At 41.6% G+C, this 16445-nt stretch overlaps 1 protein-coding gene across 3 annotated transcripts in view; it reads left to right on the top strand.

Annotated features, from left to right (window-relative positions):
* The window catches only part of LOC311242637 (uncharacterized protein), a 115375-nt gene that overhangs the window by 84789 nt on the left and 14141 nt on the right, over positions 1 to 16445 (top strand). For 2 of the 3 annotated variants that reach the window (XM_084331633.1, XM_084331635.1), the window contains exons 9-14: positions 561 to 671; positions 2082 to 2212; positions 4082 to 4483; positions 4648 to 7420; positions 7814 to 7886; positions 9027 to 9179. In XM_084331633.1, coding sequence (XP_084187759.1) covers positions 561 to 671; positions 2082 to 2212; positions 4082 to 4483; positions 4648 to 7420; positions 7814 to 7886; positions 9027 to 9179 — 3643 coding nt within the window. The remainder of the gene's footprint in view (positions 1 to 560; positions 672 to 2081; positions 2213 to 4081; positions 4484 to 4647; positions 7421 to 7813; positions 7887 to 9026; positions 9180 to 16445) is intronic. The other variant, XM_084331634.1, reaches the window with a different exon arrangement.

A 16445-nucleotide genomic window follows, 5' to 3' on the forward strand; every position in this document is an offset into this window, starting at 1 on the left:
AAAATGTGCCGGAAGGTCTGGATTCTTACATATCTCGATGTGATTTATCAAGAAATTTCTACAGCAAGAATTTTGGGTCTCAATTAATCCAAAATGACAATGTGGTTAGAAGTGGTGGAGAGAATAAAAACTAGCATATAATGGTAGTGTCTGGTTAGGAGCGAGGGATAATGGATGGATTATCCAATGGGGGGTCCGGGAGGGGGGGGTACGAGCTAGAGCATATGTGTGTAGGGTATTAGATAGCAGGTATTAGGGGTATATCCTGTATAAGACATTTAACTAAATGGTGATTTCATTGGATGTGCACTGTTAATAATGCTTGTATATCTTATCGTGTGTTGTCATGTTTGTTTATATGTTTGTTTAAAAAATAATAAAAAAATAAAATACAAAAGAAGGTGAGAAAAACCATATTTTATAAAAGAAAATACAATATTTTAATATATTCTACAGTTATTTTTATTTTTCAGCACAGGCTAAGAATAACTTTGGTTGTATGCAGTAACATTGAATGAAAAGGTATTGTAAAATAACGAAAATTCTCTCACTCTTACAAGGGCCATGTCTTCTACTGTAAAGAGTTCCGATATGACGAAGGATTCCTCGATATCTTCAAGGAATATGGCAGAGTGACCCGCTATCTCACCATTGGAGATAACCGCCGCCATGTGTGTAAATTTCTCGATTCTAAGGTGCATTTCGATGCGGACGTGGACGATTCTGCATCGATGCAATGAGAACATAATCGATTATTAAAATGTTTAAATAAAATTTGCTTTTATGTTCTTTTACAATGTAGCACTCCACAACTATAAAGCGCCCTACAAATCAAATATATTATTATTATTATTATTATTATTATTATTATTTATTGTTGTTTATTGTTGTTTATTATTATCATGCATCCACTCAACTTAGAAAATACAGCATCAGGGGCGGCTGGGTGGCGCAGCGGACATTGCGCTCGTCACCAACGCATGAGACACCGCTATCGAATCCGGCTGTCGGCGTTGCCTCCGGCTTGGGCCGGCCGTCATACTAACTCAATTGGCAGAGTTAGCGGGTGGGAAGTCGATGGGTGGTAATCTGGACGTTGTAAAACAGCGACTCCTACAGGTCTGTTGGGGCGCCTGCACAGCAGAGACAGGAAAATGGCGGGGGCAGTGTGAGCCTCCTACACGCTACTCCTCGCCAAATGAGTCCGCGCTGGCAGGTGAAAAGATGCGACTGGCTGCCTCCTCGTGTATCGGAGGGGACATGCGATGGGCCTCTATTCTCCCTACAACTGGCCAGTGGGGGGCACATGCGAGCAATGATCAAGACAGGGGAGGGGAGAATTTGCACGGCTAAATTGGGATGGGAGAAAAATTGGATAAAAAAAAATAATACATCAGGCTACTAAAAGTATTGATACTAATACTAATACTAATAAAAAGAGTATTGAACCGTTTTTAACAGCTGGATATTGAGATAACTTTCTAGTATCTGTGTCATGCAACACTAGTAAAGACATTAATTTTGACATTCTGATTTAAGAACTTTCTAAATAAAAGTACATTTATCTGACTGCTTGTATTAATTGATGAAAAAGTAGCCATGTGCAGTAATATAGATTATAAAATTGAGGATGTAATATATTATTGAGCTGCATCGTAGAATCGAATCGTGGACAGCTGAATCGTAATCGAATCGTGAGGCCAGTGAAGATTCACAGCTCTATTCAAGACGAGAGGTTACATCAGACTCTAATGTACATTTTTTATATGTGTATTTGATTAACTGGCACCGACCTGGCCAGGGACGTTTTAAGGACAATATTTTCAGCAGCAGCTTTTCACACGAGACTTCCCAACGTATCTTAACTCAAAACACAGTCAACCCGAGTGATCCTCTACACATGTAACATCAGCTCCCCAAGCCTGATGGATATACTGTAACTGTCCAAGATCATAGGAATAGTACAACATAGCTTCTGCTTTATGATGGATATTTACTTGAAGTAAAGGAATTGTTGTCCACCACCTCCGAATCTTACATGTAACATCTTATGCCTTTTTTTTGGTTTGTCTGCATTTCAGGCATTCATTGAGATGGCCTGTCGTGATTCCTGTCAAGCCATTATCAAGGCAGGGATGGAAAACAGGCTTCTCTTCAGGGGAGAAATTGTGCACACGTCACCCAGTTTCAAGCATAAAACACTAGAGTATGGGTAAGTGCTCTCAGTATATAATATAGTAGTCTGTCCTTTTTTTGTCTGCTTGCTCACCACAAGCTTTGCACCATAAGCTGTTTAACATGAATGTGAATGTCTCCCTCAATGTGAAACATTTTCAACTGAGTGCAGCTGCATCTGTTTGCCTCAGTTTGCATCTTTCCATTGACTTTGTACGCACTCACGCAGCCTCTAAATGTAATTTAGTGTTGTATTTAAATGTACTATTAGTCGATTCGAGAATTCCTTTAGGGCCATAAATATTTTAGGACATTGACACAATTTTCACAATTTGGGTCTGTACACCACCACAATGGACTTGAAATGAAACAATAACAAGGCGTTCAGCTTTAATTCGAGGGTATTTACATCCAAATCAGGTGAACAGTCTAGGAATTTCAACGGTTTCTACATGTGCCCCCCCCACCTCTTTTTCTAAGGGACCAAAAGTAATTGGACAAACTAACAATCATAAATCAAATTGTCACTTTTAATACTTGGTTGCAAATACTTTGCAGTCAATGACAGCCTGAAGTCCGGAACCCATAGACATCACCAGACGCTGGGTTTCATCCTTGGTGATGCTCTGTCAGGCTTCTGCTGTCTTCAGTTCCTGCTTGTTCTTGGGGCATTTTCCCTTCAGTTTTGGTGAGGTGGTATGCTTTGGATCATGAGCCGTTCCTTTCCTTCTCCGTACTCTTCTCTTCCCATCTTTCTGGTACAAGTTGCTATTTGTCTCATCTGTCCATAGGATGTTGTTCCATCTGTACAGGCTTTTCTAGATGTTTTCTTTTGCAAACTGTCACAACCAAAGGTCTGATGACCACACAAATGATACCTGGAGCGGGCTGTTGTGAAGCCAGCCCGTCTAGTGGGTGCATTAAGCACAGGTCCCGGTAGGTACGAAATAATAAAGCACTTTTCAAAACAAAATGATATTTATTGTAACAGGGAATGAAACCCACAACAACACACAATCAGGGTAAAAGGTAGGGGAGAACAAACAGGGTAAATATAATAATAATAAACACAAGTATTATCCGTGTCGTAGGACACCAGCCAACCAGCCAGAGGTTGGCACTGGGAACCACCCAGCAATAGTACACCAGTTTACCAGTCCACACAAAGTGGCAAATAAGGCCAATACAATATTACAATTGTCCACACACAGTGGTAAATGGCATAAGGAGTACACCGTATAGCATCCACACAATAGTGGCAAAAGGCACAGAGGCCAACAATATAATACTCCCACACAATAGGTAAATCACACAAAGTGACAAGGAGGCAACCTCCACACTCCACTCTGGTCAGTGGCAATGACACAATGAGGTGCCCGGATGTGTGTCACATGCCAGGCTTTATCCACCCGTCCCTTGAGGCTGATTGCAGACAGCTGCCACTCATCAGGCAATCAGCACTCTCTAGAGGAGAGACGGACGGCACCTGGGAAGGAGAAACAAAAAGGGATCAATACAAATGTGACACACATCAAATACAAATAACAAATACTACCTATACTAACCTGATGTTTACATGGTGTTACAAATACGATAATAATGATAATGACCAACCCACGTACGTCACACAAACTCTAATCTGATCTTCCTGTTTTTGAGACTCACCAATGGTGGTGTAAACCTTTCACTCCGGTGAAGTCTTCTCTTGACTTTGACATAGATACACCTACCTCCTGGAGAGTGTTCTTGATCTGACCAACTGTTTTTCACCAGGGAAATAATTCTTCTGTCAACCACCACAGTTGTTTTCCATGGGCTTCCGGGTCTTTTGGTGTTGCTGAGCTCACCAGTGCGTTCTTTCCTTTTATGAATGTACCAAACAGTTGAATTTTCCATTTTCTCTCAGGTGTTATGTTGTTGTGGATGACACCACTGGGATAGGAAAAAATATCACTGGGAGAGGAAAGGGAACCAAAGAGAACATAAATGAAGAGACAGAAAAGGAGGAGGAGAAAGAGGAGGGTCCAGAGATGGAGAATCAGAAGCCTACGGGTACAGAGGGTCCTCCTTCAGGAGATACAGCATTAGCAAGAGATACAGAAAAGGAGGAGGAGAAAGAGGAGGGTCCAGAGAAACCGAAGGAAAGGGTGCCGTCAGAGATTGACATGGAGGAGCCAGAGAAGGAAAGAAAGGAGGAGGTGCCAGAGAAGAAGGAGACCTGTGAGACTGAGACTGAGATGGCTACACAAGCCCCAGGCAGCGTGTCAGAACCACCACAGGAGACCAAAGGGCAAAGGACCACTAGAGGGTAAGTTCCACACAGAAAGCACCAGGGGATATTGTCAATTTGTCATATTTAGCATTTTTGTGTCTCTGTCCATACATGTAGAAATTGTTATTACTCTATTCTGCTATTAGTCATTCTACTCTTTTTATTTCTAAAGTTTAAAGACACTGGTCTCCTTTTCATAGGCGGAAGACTGCTACTGCGGTAGACCATGAGACACAAGTTGAAACCCGGGTCTCAAGAACCACCAGGAGGAGTGCTCGAAACCAACCAGAACCTGAACCGACACCCGAGACTGCAGAGACAACCACCCAGGAGACCCCTGATAATGAAGTACCCAAGAAGAAAGCCAAGAGGGAGCTCTCTCCTAAAACAACAACAGAGAAGGGGAAAGAAGAAGACTCTCCTCGGAATGTAGAGGAAGACTCTCAGAGTGTAGCTGAGGCGACGGTTTTACCTAAGTTAACGGTTTTACTAACAAAGGCGGCTGTAACTGAAGATGTCGCTCAAAATACTCAAACCGCTGCTGAGGTGGAGGAGCCTCAAGTAGAGACAAGGAATTCAGCTAAAACCACACCTGAAGAAGACAAGCCAACTGAAGACACTACTGAGAAAGATGATGAAATGGATGAGACCCCTGGAAAAAGCTGTGTAACAAGACGAGGCAGGCGAAGAGCCCCTGCAAGGAGGCCAGCAGTAAGAAAAGCTGCTAATAAAAAGGTGGCAGAGAGTGAGGAGGTTACAGAACTGACTGCTACAGTGGAAGAGGAGGCTAGAGAGACCACAGAATGTCCTGAGGAGGTGTCCTTAAAGCAGGATGTAAGACCAGAGGAACGGGGGCAGCCTGAAGGCGACACAGACGAACCCTCCATCACCTCCAAAGTGCAAGAGACCAGCAGTGCTGGAGATAATGATGCTAAGGATGTTTCTGCTGATGGAGACGACAAGCAGGCCAGTCCATCTGAGGAACAGACAGATCCAGAGGTAAAGGCAGACTGTCAACCATCCCAAGAGAAGGATGAACTAGTGCCAGAAGAGACTACACCAGGACCAGAGCAGGCTGAAGAAGAGGCAAAGATGGTGACTGAACCAGATTCACAGAAGAGTGGTACAGCTCCACAGGAAGAGAGTACACTAGAGGAAGAGAATACTGAGAAAGATGATGAAATGGACGAGACCCCTGGAAAAAGATGTGTAATAAGACGAGGCAGGCGAAGAGCCCCTGCAAGGAGGCCAGCAGCAAGAAAAGCTGCAAATAAAAAGGTGGCAGAGAGTGAGGAGGTTACAGAACTGACAGCCACAGTGGAAGAGGAGGCTAGAGAGACCACAGAATGTCCTGAGGAGGTAAGACCAGAGGAACAGGGGCAGCCTGAAGGGGACACAGACGAACCCTCCATCACCTCCAAAGTGCAAGAGACCAGCAGTGCTGGAGATAATGATGCTAAGGATGTTTCTGCTGATGGAGACGACAAGCAGGCCAGTCCATCTGAGGAACAGACAGATCCAGAGGTAAAGGCAGACTGTCAACCATCCCAAGAGAAGGATGAACTAGTGCCAGAAGAGACTACACCAGGACCAGAGCAGGCTGAAGAAGAGGCAAAGATGGTGACTGAACCAGATTCACAGAAGTGTGGTACAGCTCCACAGGAAGAGGGTACACTAGAAGAAGAGAACACTGAGAAAGATGATGAAATGGACAAGACCCCTGGAAAAGGATGTGTAAAAAGACGAGCCAGGCGAAGAGCCCCTGCAAGGAGGCCAGCAGCAAGAAAAGCTGAAAATAAAAAGTTGGCAGAGAGTGAGGAGGTTACAGAACTGACAGCCACAGTGGAAGAGGAGGCTAGAGAGACCACAGAATGTCCTGAGGAGGTAAGACCAGAGGAACAGGGGCAGCCTGAACGGGACACAGACAAACCCTCCATCACCTCCAAAGTGCAAGAGACCAGCAGTGCTGGAGATAATGATGCTAAGGATGTTTCTGCTGATGGAGACGACAAGCAGGCCAGTCCATCTGAGGAACAGATAGATCCAGAGGTAAAGACAGACTGTCAACCATCCCAAGAGAAGGATGAACTAGTGCCAGAAGAGACTACACCAGGACCAGAGCAGGCTGAAGAAGAGGCAAAGATGGTGACTGAACCAGATTCACAGAAGAGTGGTACAGCTCCACAGGAAGAGGGTACACTAGAAGAAGAGAACACTGAGAAAGATGATGAAATGGACGAGACCCCTGGAAAAAGATGTGTAAAAAGACGAGGCAGGCGAAGAGCCCCTGCAAGGAGGCCAGCAGCAAGAAAAGCTGCAAATAAAAAGGTGGCAGAGAGTGAGGAGGTTACAGAACTGACAGCCACAGTGGAAGAGGAGGCTAGAGAGACCACAGAATGTCCTGAGGAGGTGTCCTTAAAGCAGGATGTAAGACCAGAGGAACAGGGGCAGCCTGAACGGGACACAGACGAACCCTCCATCACCTCCAAAGTGCAAGAGACCAGCAGTGCTGGAGATAATGATGCTAAGGATGTTTCTGTTGAGAATGACGACAAGCAGGCCAGTCCCTGTGAAGAACAGACAGATCCAGAGGTAAAGACAGACTGTCAACCATCCCAAGAGAAGGATGAACTAGTGCCAGAAGAGGCTACACCAGGACCAGAGCAGGCTGAAGAAGAGGCAAAGATGGTGACTGAACCAGATTCACAGAAGAGTGGTACAGCTCCACAGGAAGAGAGTACACTAGAGGAAGAGAATACTGCTGAACTGCCATCAGATTCTAAGATTGAACCAGAGCCAACTGAAACTAAACCAGATTTAGAAAACGGTCAGACCGACTTGGAGAGGGAGGCTGCAGCTGTATCAAAGATCAAGAGCGAGTATGATGAACCCATACCAGAACCAGAAATTGGTACAGCAATGCAGACTGAGATGGAGAGATTCTATGCCGAGATTGGAACTGAAGCAGCCATGGTGAGTAACTGGATGCAGGAATAGTGAACTGTTGCTGTGTCCCACAGTGTGTTGCATGTGGAAGGTAGACACAGGAAATCTGACTGAATGTGTATAATCTCAACATCTGTAATGATTATATGCTTGCTAGCTAGCTGACCTTCAAGAAGCGATGCTACTATTCAGTTAATTTTTCCATTAGGTCAATCACTTGGAATGAGGACTTTGTATACTCACCCACTAAATTACGTGTTTATTCCATGTAATTGTATGTGATTTGGTCTACAGGGTCCTCATTACAATTGATGGAAAATCATAGTGTATCTTTTTAATATCCCATAATTTGTCTACTCCTTTGAATTTCTTTGCATGCATGGGGTAGCCATTATGATGCCATTATTTTCTTGGTCCTAGGAGGAGACTGAAATGTCAACCGAGAAGAGAGGTGAGCCTGCACCAGAGACTGAGGTTGAATCTCAAACACGAGGTAAATAGGTATTGTCAGAGTTGGTAACACTTCATAATAACCTTAATAAATGGTTAATTGATCATTATTAAATATTAGTTCATTATTGTTTTATTGTAAACTAGCAAATCATTATTTATAATTGTTGTTAAACATTTACAAATGGTTAGTAAATGCTATAGGCATATATAATGTTATTTAACAATCAATAAATACATAAATTCATGAATTTATCTATTAATGTAATAGAATATGAAGTGTATGCTTTGTAGACTGTATCATAAACGATACAACAATAATTATAAATATGTTTCGTTAACTGTTTATTAACACTTTGCCATCTAGGTACAATTATTTCACAACATACAGAGTTCTGTGGATATTTTTGGGAGCTACTTGCTGTTTACTCTTCATGCAACGTGTTTCTTTTATATACTGAGTGTATAGTTGCAACTTTATAATAGACTCATAAATAATGTTTATTAATGTTTTTAAAACGAATAGTTAATTATTAACCAATACTTAATGCACTGTATTTTTTAAATGGCTTAACCTGGATAATACAAATTAATTAATAAATGGTTAACTAATGTAACCAGAAATGCATGATCATATCTTATCAGTTATGATACAATATATTAATTATGAATTTATAAATTGTCCATCTCCAAGCCGTGATAATGAATACCGTAATTCCTCTAATAATAACCCCGGCTTGTATTTGTTTCAACTGTAGCGGGTACCAGGCTTGTATTAGGAGGAGGCCTGTATAAGAGGGAGGCCTATATTTCAAATTTTCAAACGGATCATAATGAATAAATCAACATTTTGTGTCAGTTTGAACCCAGTAAAATGTACTGGGTTCATTTATTGAAACCAAGTACTGTATGAAATAGTAAACAGTGCAATTACAGGTGGTCACTGGTCATTTCAACGTTTTCAAAGTGAAATCAAGTAACTAGCTCAGTATGCAGCTCAGTATATTAGTAACCCGGCTTGTATTAGGAGGTCGGCTTATAATTGCTTAGCTCAAGAGCGCACCCGGCCATTAATAGAGACCCGGCTTGTATTTGAGACCCGGTTACTATTAGAGGAATTACGGTATTTTACAAATGATTCATGTTGTGTTTAATCTTTTCTTTTACTCCAACTGTGGATCAGACTCGGCAGAAATGGCAGTTGAGTCCAGCTCACAGCAGCAGTGTGAACCCACAGCGGAGAACACCAGACCAGAGCAGAACGAACCAAAACCAGAGATGGACGTTCATGGAGAAGAATCCAGTATGGATCTGGATGAGCTCAGTGATCCAGTTGGTAAGATACTGCACTTAATGAGATGATTTAATTTAATTAAAATAATGTTTTACTTTATTTAACCAAGAACATTAACACTTTGATCGCCATGGTTCAAATTCATAATTTACCATCCCTAGCCAGCTCTATTTGTCTATGGAGAAGTTCCCCTTCTTTGCAGGGCTATAACTTTTTAAATTCTATTGCTAAATTGCCATTATTATGGCCCATTCAATGTCCTATATGTATTGTTCAGGGTGTAGCAACGATATACTTTTTCATTCACATTCATACTAAAATATGGTCTAAAGTATAAGTATGTTTTTATCGTTTTCTGCAGCTTTCTCCAGAACTTGATTTATAGCTCCAAATGCATTATATTGATGATGAAATACAGTTTGATAGCAATCGGTGCGAGATAAAAAATTTCAACTGGACGTGGTTCTAGAAGTTACTACGTATCATCTGATATTGACCGGATGGGCGAGGGGGCGTTTATAATTCCGTGGGCAGCGTTAGATGATTCATCCAGTGTGGGTCATATGGTCATCATAGCAGTTTATATGGAACACGTTAGAATATAACGCTGCAACTCACGTGGCTTCCTCGCGCCGCTGGCAGATGAGCGTGGAACAGAATTTTTTCTATTATGGGATGGAGAAATGCCCGATCCATTTCCAGGTTGTATAATAGTATATACGTCCAAATCATGTTGTTTTTTCGAGTTATTTGCACCGATCGATGTTCACTGTGTCAAGTGATTTGCATAGTGTATATTTCTAGGACCTGTCAATCACTCACTAAGGCCTTGATATTTTTAATTTTCATAATTTCTCTGAGATGTATTCATTACTTCCTGGAATATTATACATCATAATCACATCACATATCTTAAAGCGACAGTATGTATTTATTAACCTCTTGAGCCCGATGGGTCCAGTACCGGACCCAAAATTACATCACGCCATAAATCCATATCTACAGACTGTATGAATTATTGTTGTGTTTTCTTTCCAAATGTAGCCAACAGTAAAGACCCTAACCCTGTCAAAACAGCAGTCAAAGTGTATATTTTCACCAATACGTTTGTTTACCAATAGGTTAAAATGTTATTAGTGAAATATGAGTTTTGGAAATCTATTCGGAAACAGGCGAATATCGACGTTAGGAAATGCGCGCTGCCATTTTGTTTGTAGTCATTATGAGGAGAGACCCAGAGCTTTCGATGGGCTTTGGGATTTCGAAAAACGACACTACCCAGCTCAAGCCATCATATGATTTGTGGATTTACTTTTTTTATTTATCTTATTTTTCGGGATTATCTCCCACAAACCTGAACGTTATTGGCATAAATTAGAACGCAGTTAGTTTCTCTACCTTTCTGTGAACATCTAGCAAAAAACGCTGTTGCAATCTGATGAAAACTGGCGGAGCAATCTACATAATTAAAAAGTAACTGTACTCACAGTAGATTTCATTCACGGTTTTTGCTTCACGCCTGGTGATACTAAATCCAGCTTGAACTCTGTCATTAGAAAGAGGAGATTTTGCCCGATCCATAGATGTGCAACTTGGCTATAATAAGTAGCCTATTATTATTATTATTTTTTTTTTATTATTCTTTTTCCCCCCTCCTTTTTCCTCCGTTTTTCTCCCATCCCAATGTTAGTCGTTATGCCAATTCCCAATCCCCTTCCTGGTCGCTGCGCACCTACCCCCCACAGTCGGTCTGGGAGAGTGGAGGCTATCACGTGCTTCCTCCGACACACATGTAGCCAATCAACCGCTTCTTTTCACCTGGCAGCGCGGACTTTCACTGAGAGGGTGTAACGTGTGGAAGGATCACACTACCCCCCTTAGATCCTATCCTCGATGAGCAGGCGCCCCGACCGAACTGTAGGAGTCGCTGTTTACAACGACCAGGACCCACCCATCAGCTTTCCCACCCCTAACACTGCCAATTGTGTTAGTATGAACGACCAGTCAAGCTGATAGCAATGTGGAGACCTGGGCTCGAACCCAGCGTCTCCTGCATTGGTGGCGAGCGCCTTGCCCACTACACCACCTAGCCGCCCATAAGTAGCCTATTCTATATTCTATAATCATATTTCAAATTGCATGTGTCCGGATGGCACAATTCAGTACTGTATCTACAAAACTTCTGTTTAATAATCTTCCCTTTATTCATTTGCTTAGATTTTCTGTACACGTGATCTCAAGAAGGTGCTAAATGAGCATTTTCATGTCTCGTCAATTTTAGCATGGTGTTATTCACCGTCAAAGATACAAAAATAAATGTTTAAGGAAATGTATATTCTAGGGATGTCCCGATCGCCTTTTTTTGCTTCCGATCCGATCCCGAGCATGTGATTTTAAATATCTATCGATCCGATCGTTTCCGATCCGATCTTTCACATTAGTAATCAATTTTGACGCATTTTTGTCAGAAACTGGCAGAGCGAGACAAGCCCATCTGTTGCCTATAGTCCGGGGGTGCGAGCGCGGAGGCGTTTGTTATTACATTCACCCTGAGAAATGTGCTTCTGCTTCATATGAGAAATATTAAAAGTTTCAATATATGTTTGCACATTAGTATACATTCAGTGTTCGACTTACGTAATGGTCCATTCTGGTCTGAAACGCGATAATCCTCAGTCACGTAACGTTATCCTCCAGTTGAAAAGTTAGTCTGAAAACTTCGCCTCCATCCTGTCCTTGCAAACATTGCAACTGGCTTGACTTTCTATTTTAAAATGCTTAGTTCCAAACCTCTGACATTAAGTCTAGCTGCTCAAGTCAGTGGATATTAACCGTGTTTCGGGAGCAACGTGTTGTACTGTTGTTGTGATGTGGTCGAGCCGCGCGTGTAGCGTGTAGCGTCTAAATTAAAGGGGTGTTTGTTGCAACGGTGAAAATTAAAGGGGAATGTGTTTGTTGTGGACAATTCTTCTGCTCTGTGTGACAATAAATACATTAATGATGATATATTATATGTAATTTAAAACCAAAACTAAGGCCTCCGTATGAGTTTAAGACGTGGACATGGTCATGTTTGTTGAATAACATTTTTCTTTTTTTGACTGCCGATTTTTATTATTATGTTTTCCCGATCCCCGAGCCTCTGAAAAGCACGTGATCGACGCCGATTCCGATCACGTGATCGGATCGGGACATCCCTAGTATATTCTCCTTTGGTTCATTACAATTGACTCAAGCCTAGTAACAGACACTATTTCTGACACTGGGAATACATCCCCTGAGATCCATAGATGTCCCTAGATACCAATAACATGCTTGTAGAAGTGGTGCAATCTTCCATTTACTTAGGTATGTATTTTAGGCAGATTTTCATAAAATAGGGCTAGGGCTTAAGAGGTTAATGAATCATGTTCTGGATCCTGTACAGAGCAGAAGTCAGTGTTGTAGTCGAGTCACTAAATCTCAAGGTTGAGTCTTAAGTCCCCAGTGTTCGAGTCTGAGTCGCTAAAGAAGAGCCTGAGTCGAGTCCCCATTAGTCCAAGTCATCGATGTTGAGTCAGAGTTTTATTTGCCACATGGAATCAATATAATCAGAGTTCTTCATACACAATCATAAATATCATACCATGGACAAAAGGAGCAGGAAGAAGAATAAATCTTATAGTTACCTGCCCCTTATTCCTAAACTAAACAAGTATTTACTTGATGGTCGGCGTACAACCTAATTTACACAAAATAATAATTTATACCATATACAAGAAACAAACAATCTACTAAACATTTTTTTTTAATAAATCTTTTTGAATTGACAAACACTATTACATCCCTTAACACTTTCGCAGCCACTTGGATACGTCTAAAATCACTCTGAACGGCCAGCATTTCTAAACAGACTTGCATAGTCCGTGGGGCTGTTTGTAGAGCTAAATCTATACTTTATACATATAGTATTGCTATCTGTCCATTCTCATTGTCAATTGACACCATAAACCGTCCCTTCAAAATGGCTTAAAGAAATAATTTTTTCATCAATACGTTCTCATTTTATAGCATCTTGAATATAAGTGTTATAAGGGATTTCGGCTGGGATATTTCCTGGAAGGCGAGATACAGGCCGCTAAGCTACTAACGTTAAATCCAATGGCATTTCGGATATACAGAAGCTACAGTTAAAACTCAAACTGCATATGATCGGTATGATGGTCCACCATGAATGCATGAAAGGGCGGGGGACGTCGTTTCTGATTATTGATTACCAATAACCGTGTTAGCCTCAGTAGCCACATTCGTTGATCGGGTGGATGGCTATCATAACAAGCCCTGATCAACATGTAATTTACGTGAAAAAAGATCTTACCGTGGGCCGGTCTGATCCCCCAAAGCATTTCCCAGTTATCGATCGCCATCTGGTAGATCGATATGTCCATTGGCTGATGATATATTCCTTTACTGCACACTGAAATCCGCGTCCCAAAACATATTCCAAGCTACAGGCTGCACATCCAAAATCCAGCTAACTGGAAACTACATTGAAAGTCAAAAACAAAAGTGCACCGTTCTGCCACAGGGCACACTGCATTATCGAGACAGCGCCCCTAAGAGGATCTGGCCGGTAATGCACTTTTCAGAATTCGAAGAGGAGGGTAGATCTGCAGTGCAGCTCGGTGACATCGAGTAGGTTATTACAATGGAATAAAACAACCTTGCCACGGACATGTCCGTGGTTGGTCCTCAACCGTTGGATTCCAAACACTGATTTATCTGTGGTCGGGTGGGATTGTGTTATAAGAGAGAATTCCACAACTTTACACCAATAACTGAAGGACACATCTGTTTAAGTGTGGTACGTGCAAACTGATGTTTAAAATTGTATTTTCTCCTACTAAACTCACTTTTTTTTTTTTTTTTTTTTTATCCACTTTTTCTCCCATTTTCTATATTTTCTCCCATCCCAATTTCGTATCATCCAATTCAACCCTCCCCTGTCACGGATGCTGTTTCTTGCCTCCCACAAGCCGGCTGCAATGTGGATTAAGTCATACATGGCACAAGTCCCCTCCGGTACTTGAGGTAACAGCAGTCGCATCTTTTCACCTGCGCAGCTCGATCTCTCAGTGGCGAGGAGTAACGCGTGGGAGGCTCACGCTGCCCCCGACACTTCCTGATTCTACTGCGCAGGCGCACCAACCGACCTGTAGGAGTCGCTGTCCACAACGCCCGATCCCCACCCATCAGTTTCCCACCCCCTAATACGGCCAATGTGTATTAGTACGGACGACCAGCTAAACTGAAAGCAAATGTGGAGCGCTGGGCTCGAACTGACGAGCCCAGCGTTTCGTGGCGAGCGCCTTGCCCACTACGCCACGTAGCAGCCCTCTAAACTCACTTTCTAAATGAAATATATTTTGTAGTTTTTCTGGCAGTGTATTATTTCTTGCCCTAAACATAATTAACATTGTTTGAAACTTAACCATGTCTTCAAGTTTAATTATTCTAGATTTAATAAATAATGTGTTTGTGTGTTCTCGATAATTCACTTTATGTGTGATTCTTACAGCCCTCTGTAGTATATATAATGGTTTTATATTGGTCCCATAAGTATTCCCCCATACTTCAACACAATAACTGAGATAAGGTGAGATGAGTGAACAATAGAGTGTTCTCATTGCCTCATACTCTAACACATCCTTTACTTTATTCATAACAAAAATACTCTTGGACATCTTTTTTTTAACGTCTGCTATGTGAGATTTCCATGTTAATTTATCATCCATAATCACACCAAGAAAACGAAATTCAGTCCACTCCACTCTGGCAGTCAAAGAGCTAACATACAAATTAAAAAAGTATACATTAAACATAAATGACGTGTTGTGTGTATTGAGCCGTACTGTATTGTACCCATTCTGCAATCTGTTAATAAAATGTCCATTCAAAAATGATTACAACAGGCACAATCATCTCCCAAATATTTCCGGTATCACGCTCTGCCAGACAGGGTTGTCCTCTTAGTCCCGGACTGTTCAATCTATCATTAGAGCCTTTAGCACAATATATAAGACAATCCCAATCCATAGAACCAATCGTAATCAAGGGCACACAACAAAAAATGTGTTTATATGCGGACAATGTAATATTGTTCATGCAAAACCCCAACACCACATTGCCTCATCTGCTCAAGTTGATTGAGGACTTTGGTGATTTATCGGGATTTAAGATAAATTGGCCGAAGTCGGCTTTCCTTCCACTTAACACCCCTGCAAAAAAATATACAACCCTCCCAGGACAGATACCGATGGTAAAACATTTCAGATGCTTGGGAGTGGAAATATTCCCTACCATAAGACAAACGGTGAAGCACAACTACACAAAAATCCAAAACAAAATCAAAGACGACCTTGATAGATGGGCAAAACTTAAAAACACAGTACAAGCACGGATATCAATAGTTAAGATGGATGTACTACCTAAAATCAACTTATTCAGTTCAATGCTACCGTTACCCCCTCCAGAGGGTTACTGGAAAAGATTACACTCCTCCACATACAAATTTATTTGGAATAACAAACCCAAACCACCACGTATAAAAAGATCCACCGCACAGAGAAATAAAGCAGATGGTGGCATGGCATTTCCAGATTTTTTCCTATATTTTAAGGCGTACACATTAAGTCCATTGACAACATGGTTTGACTCCCAAGCATTAGCATCCTGGAGAAATATAGAAGAAAACATAGTAGCCCCACATAGACTGAAGGACATAGCATACACTAAACTACCAATCAAGCACTGTGAACGAAAATTTGGCCCCATAATTACTCATGCGATCCGGATATGGCGTGAATCACAAAAAAAAAATCCTAACCCACAAAAATGGCACAATCATACTCCCTTATTCAATAACAATGCACTCTTAATTGGAAAACGACCTATAAGATTCCCTATATGGGAAGAGCAAGGCATACACTCATTAGGGGATGTTTTTAACATGTAGTGATAAAGAAATACGCAAAAATGTTTATCTCACCAAGTCCACATGGCTTTTTCACAAACAGTTAGAGCTATGTTTGAAGTCTCACGGTGTTCCATTAGACAGACCAATTGAACACCACAGATACCACAAATTCTTCTACGCAAGAGAGACATCGAGAGGTTTTGTTTCAGAATTTTATCATCAATTACTAACGTCCTCGTATGAAACCCTCCAACTTGACTCTGTCTGGAGGAGGGATATACCAGACCTGGAAAATGACTTTGATTGGCAAGGAGCCTGGGCGAATGTCCGACTTACATCAAGGAACCCGGATC

The sequence above is a fragment of the Notolepis coatsorum genome (genome assembly GCF_963971535.1).
Source record: "Notolepis coatsorum genome assembly, chromosome: 16".
NCBI lineage: Eukaryota > Metazoa > Chordata > Actinopteri > Aulopiformes > Paralepididae > Notolepis > Notolepis coatsorum.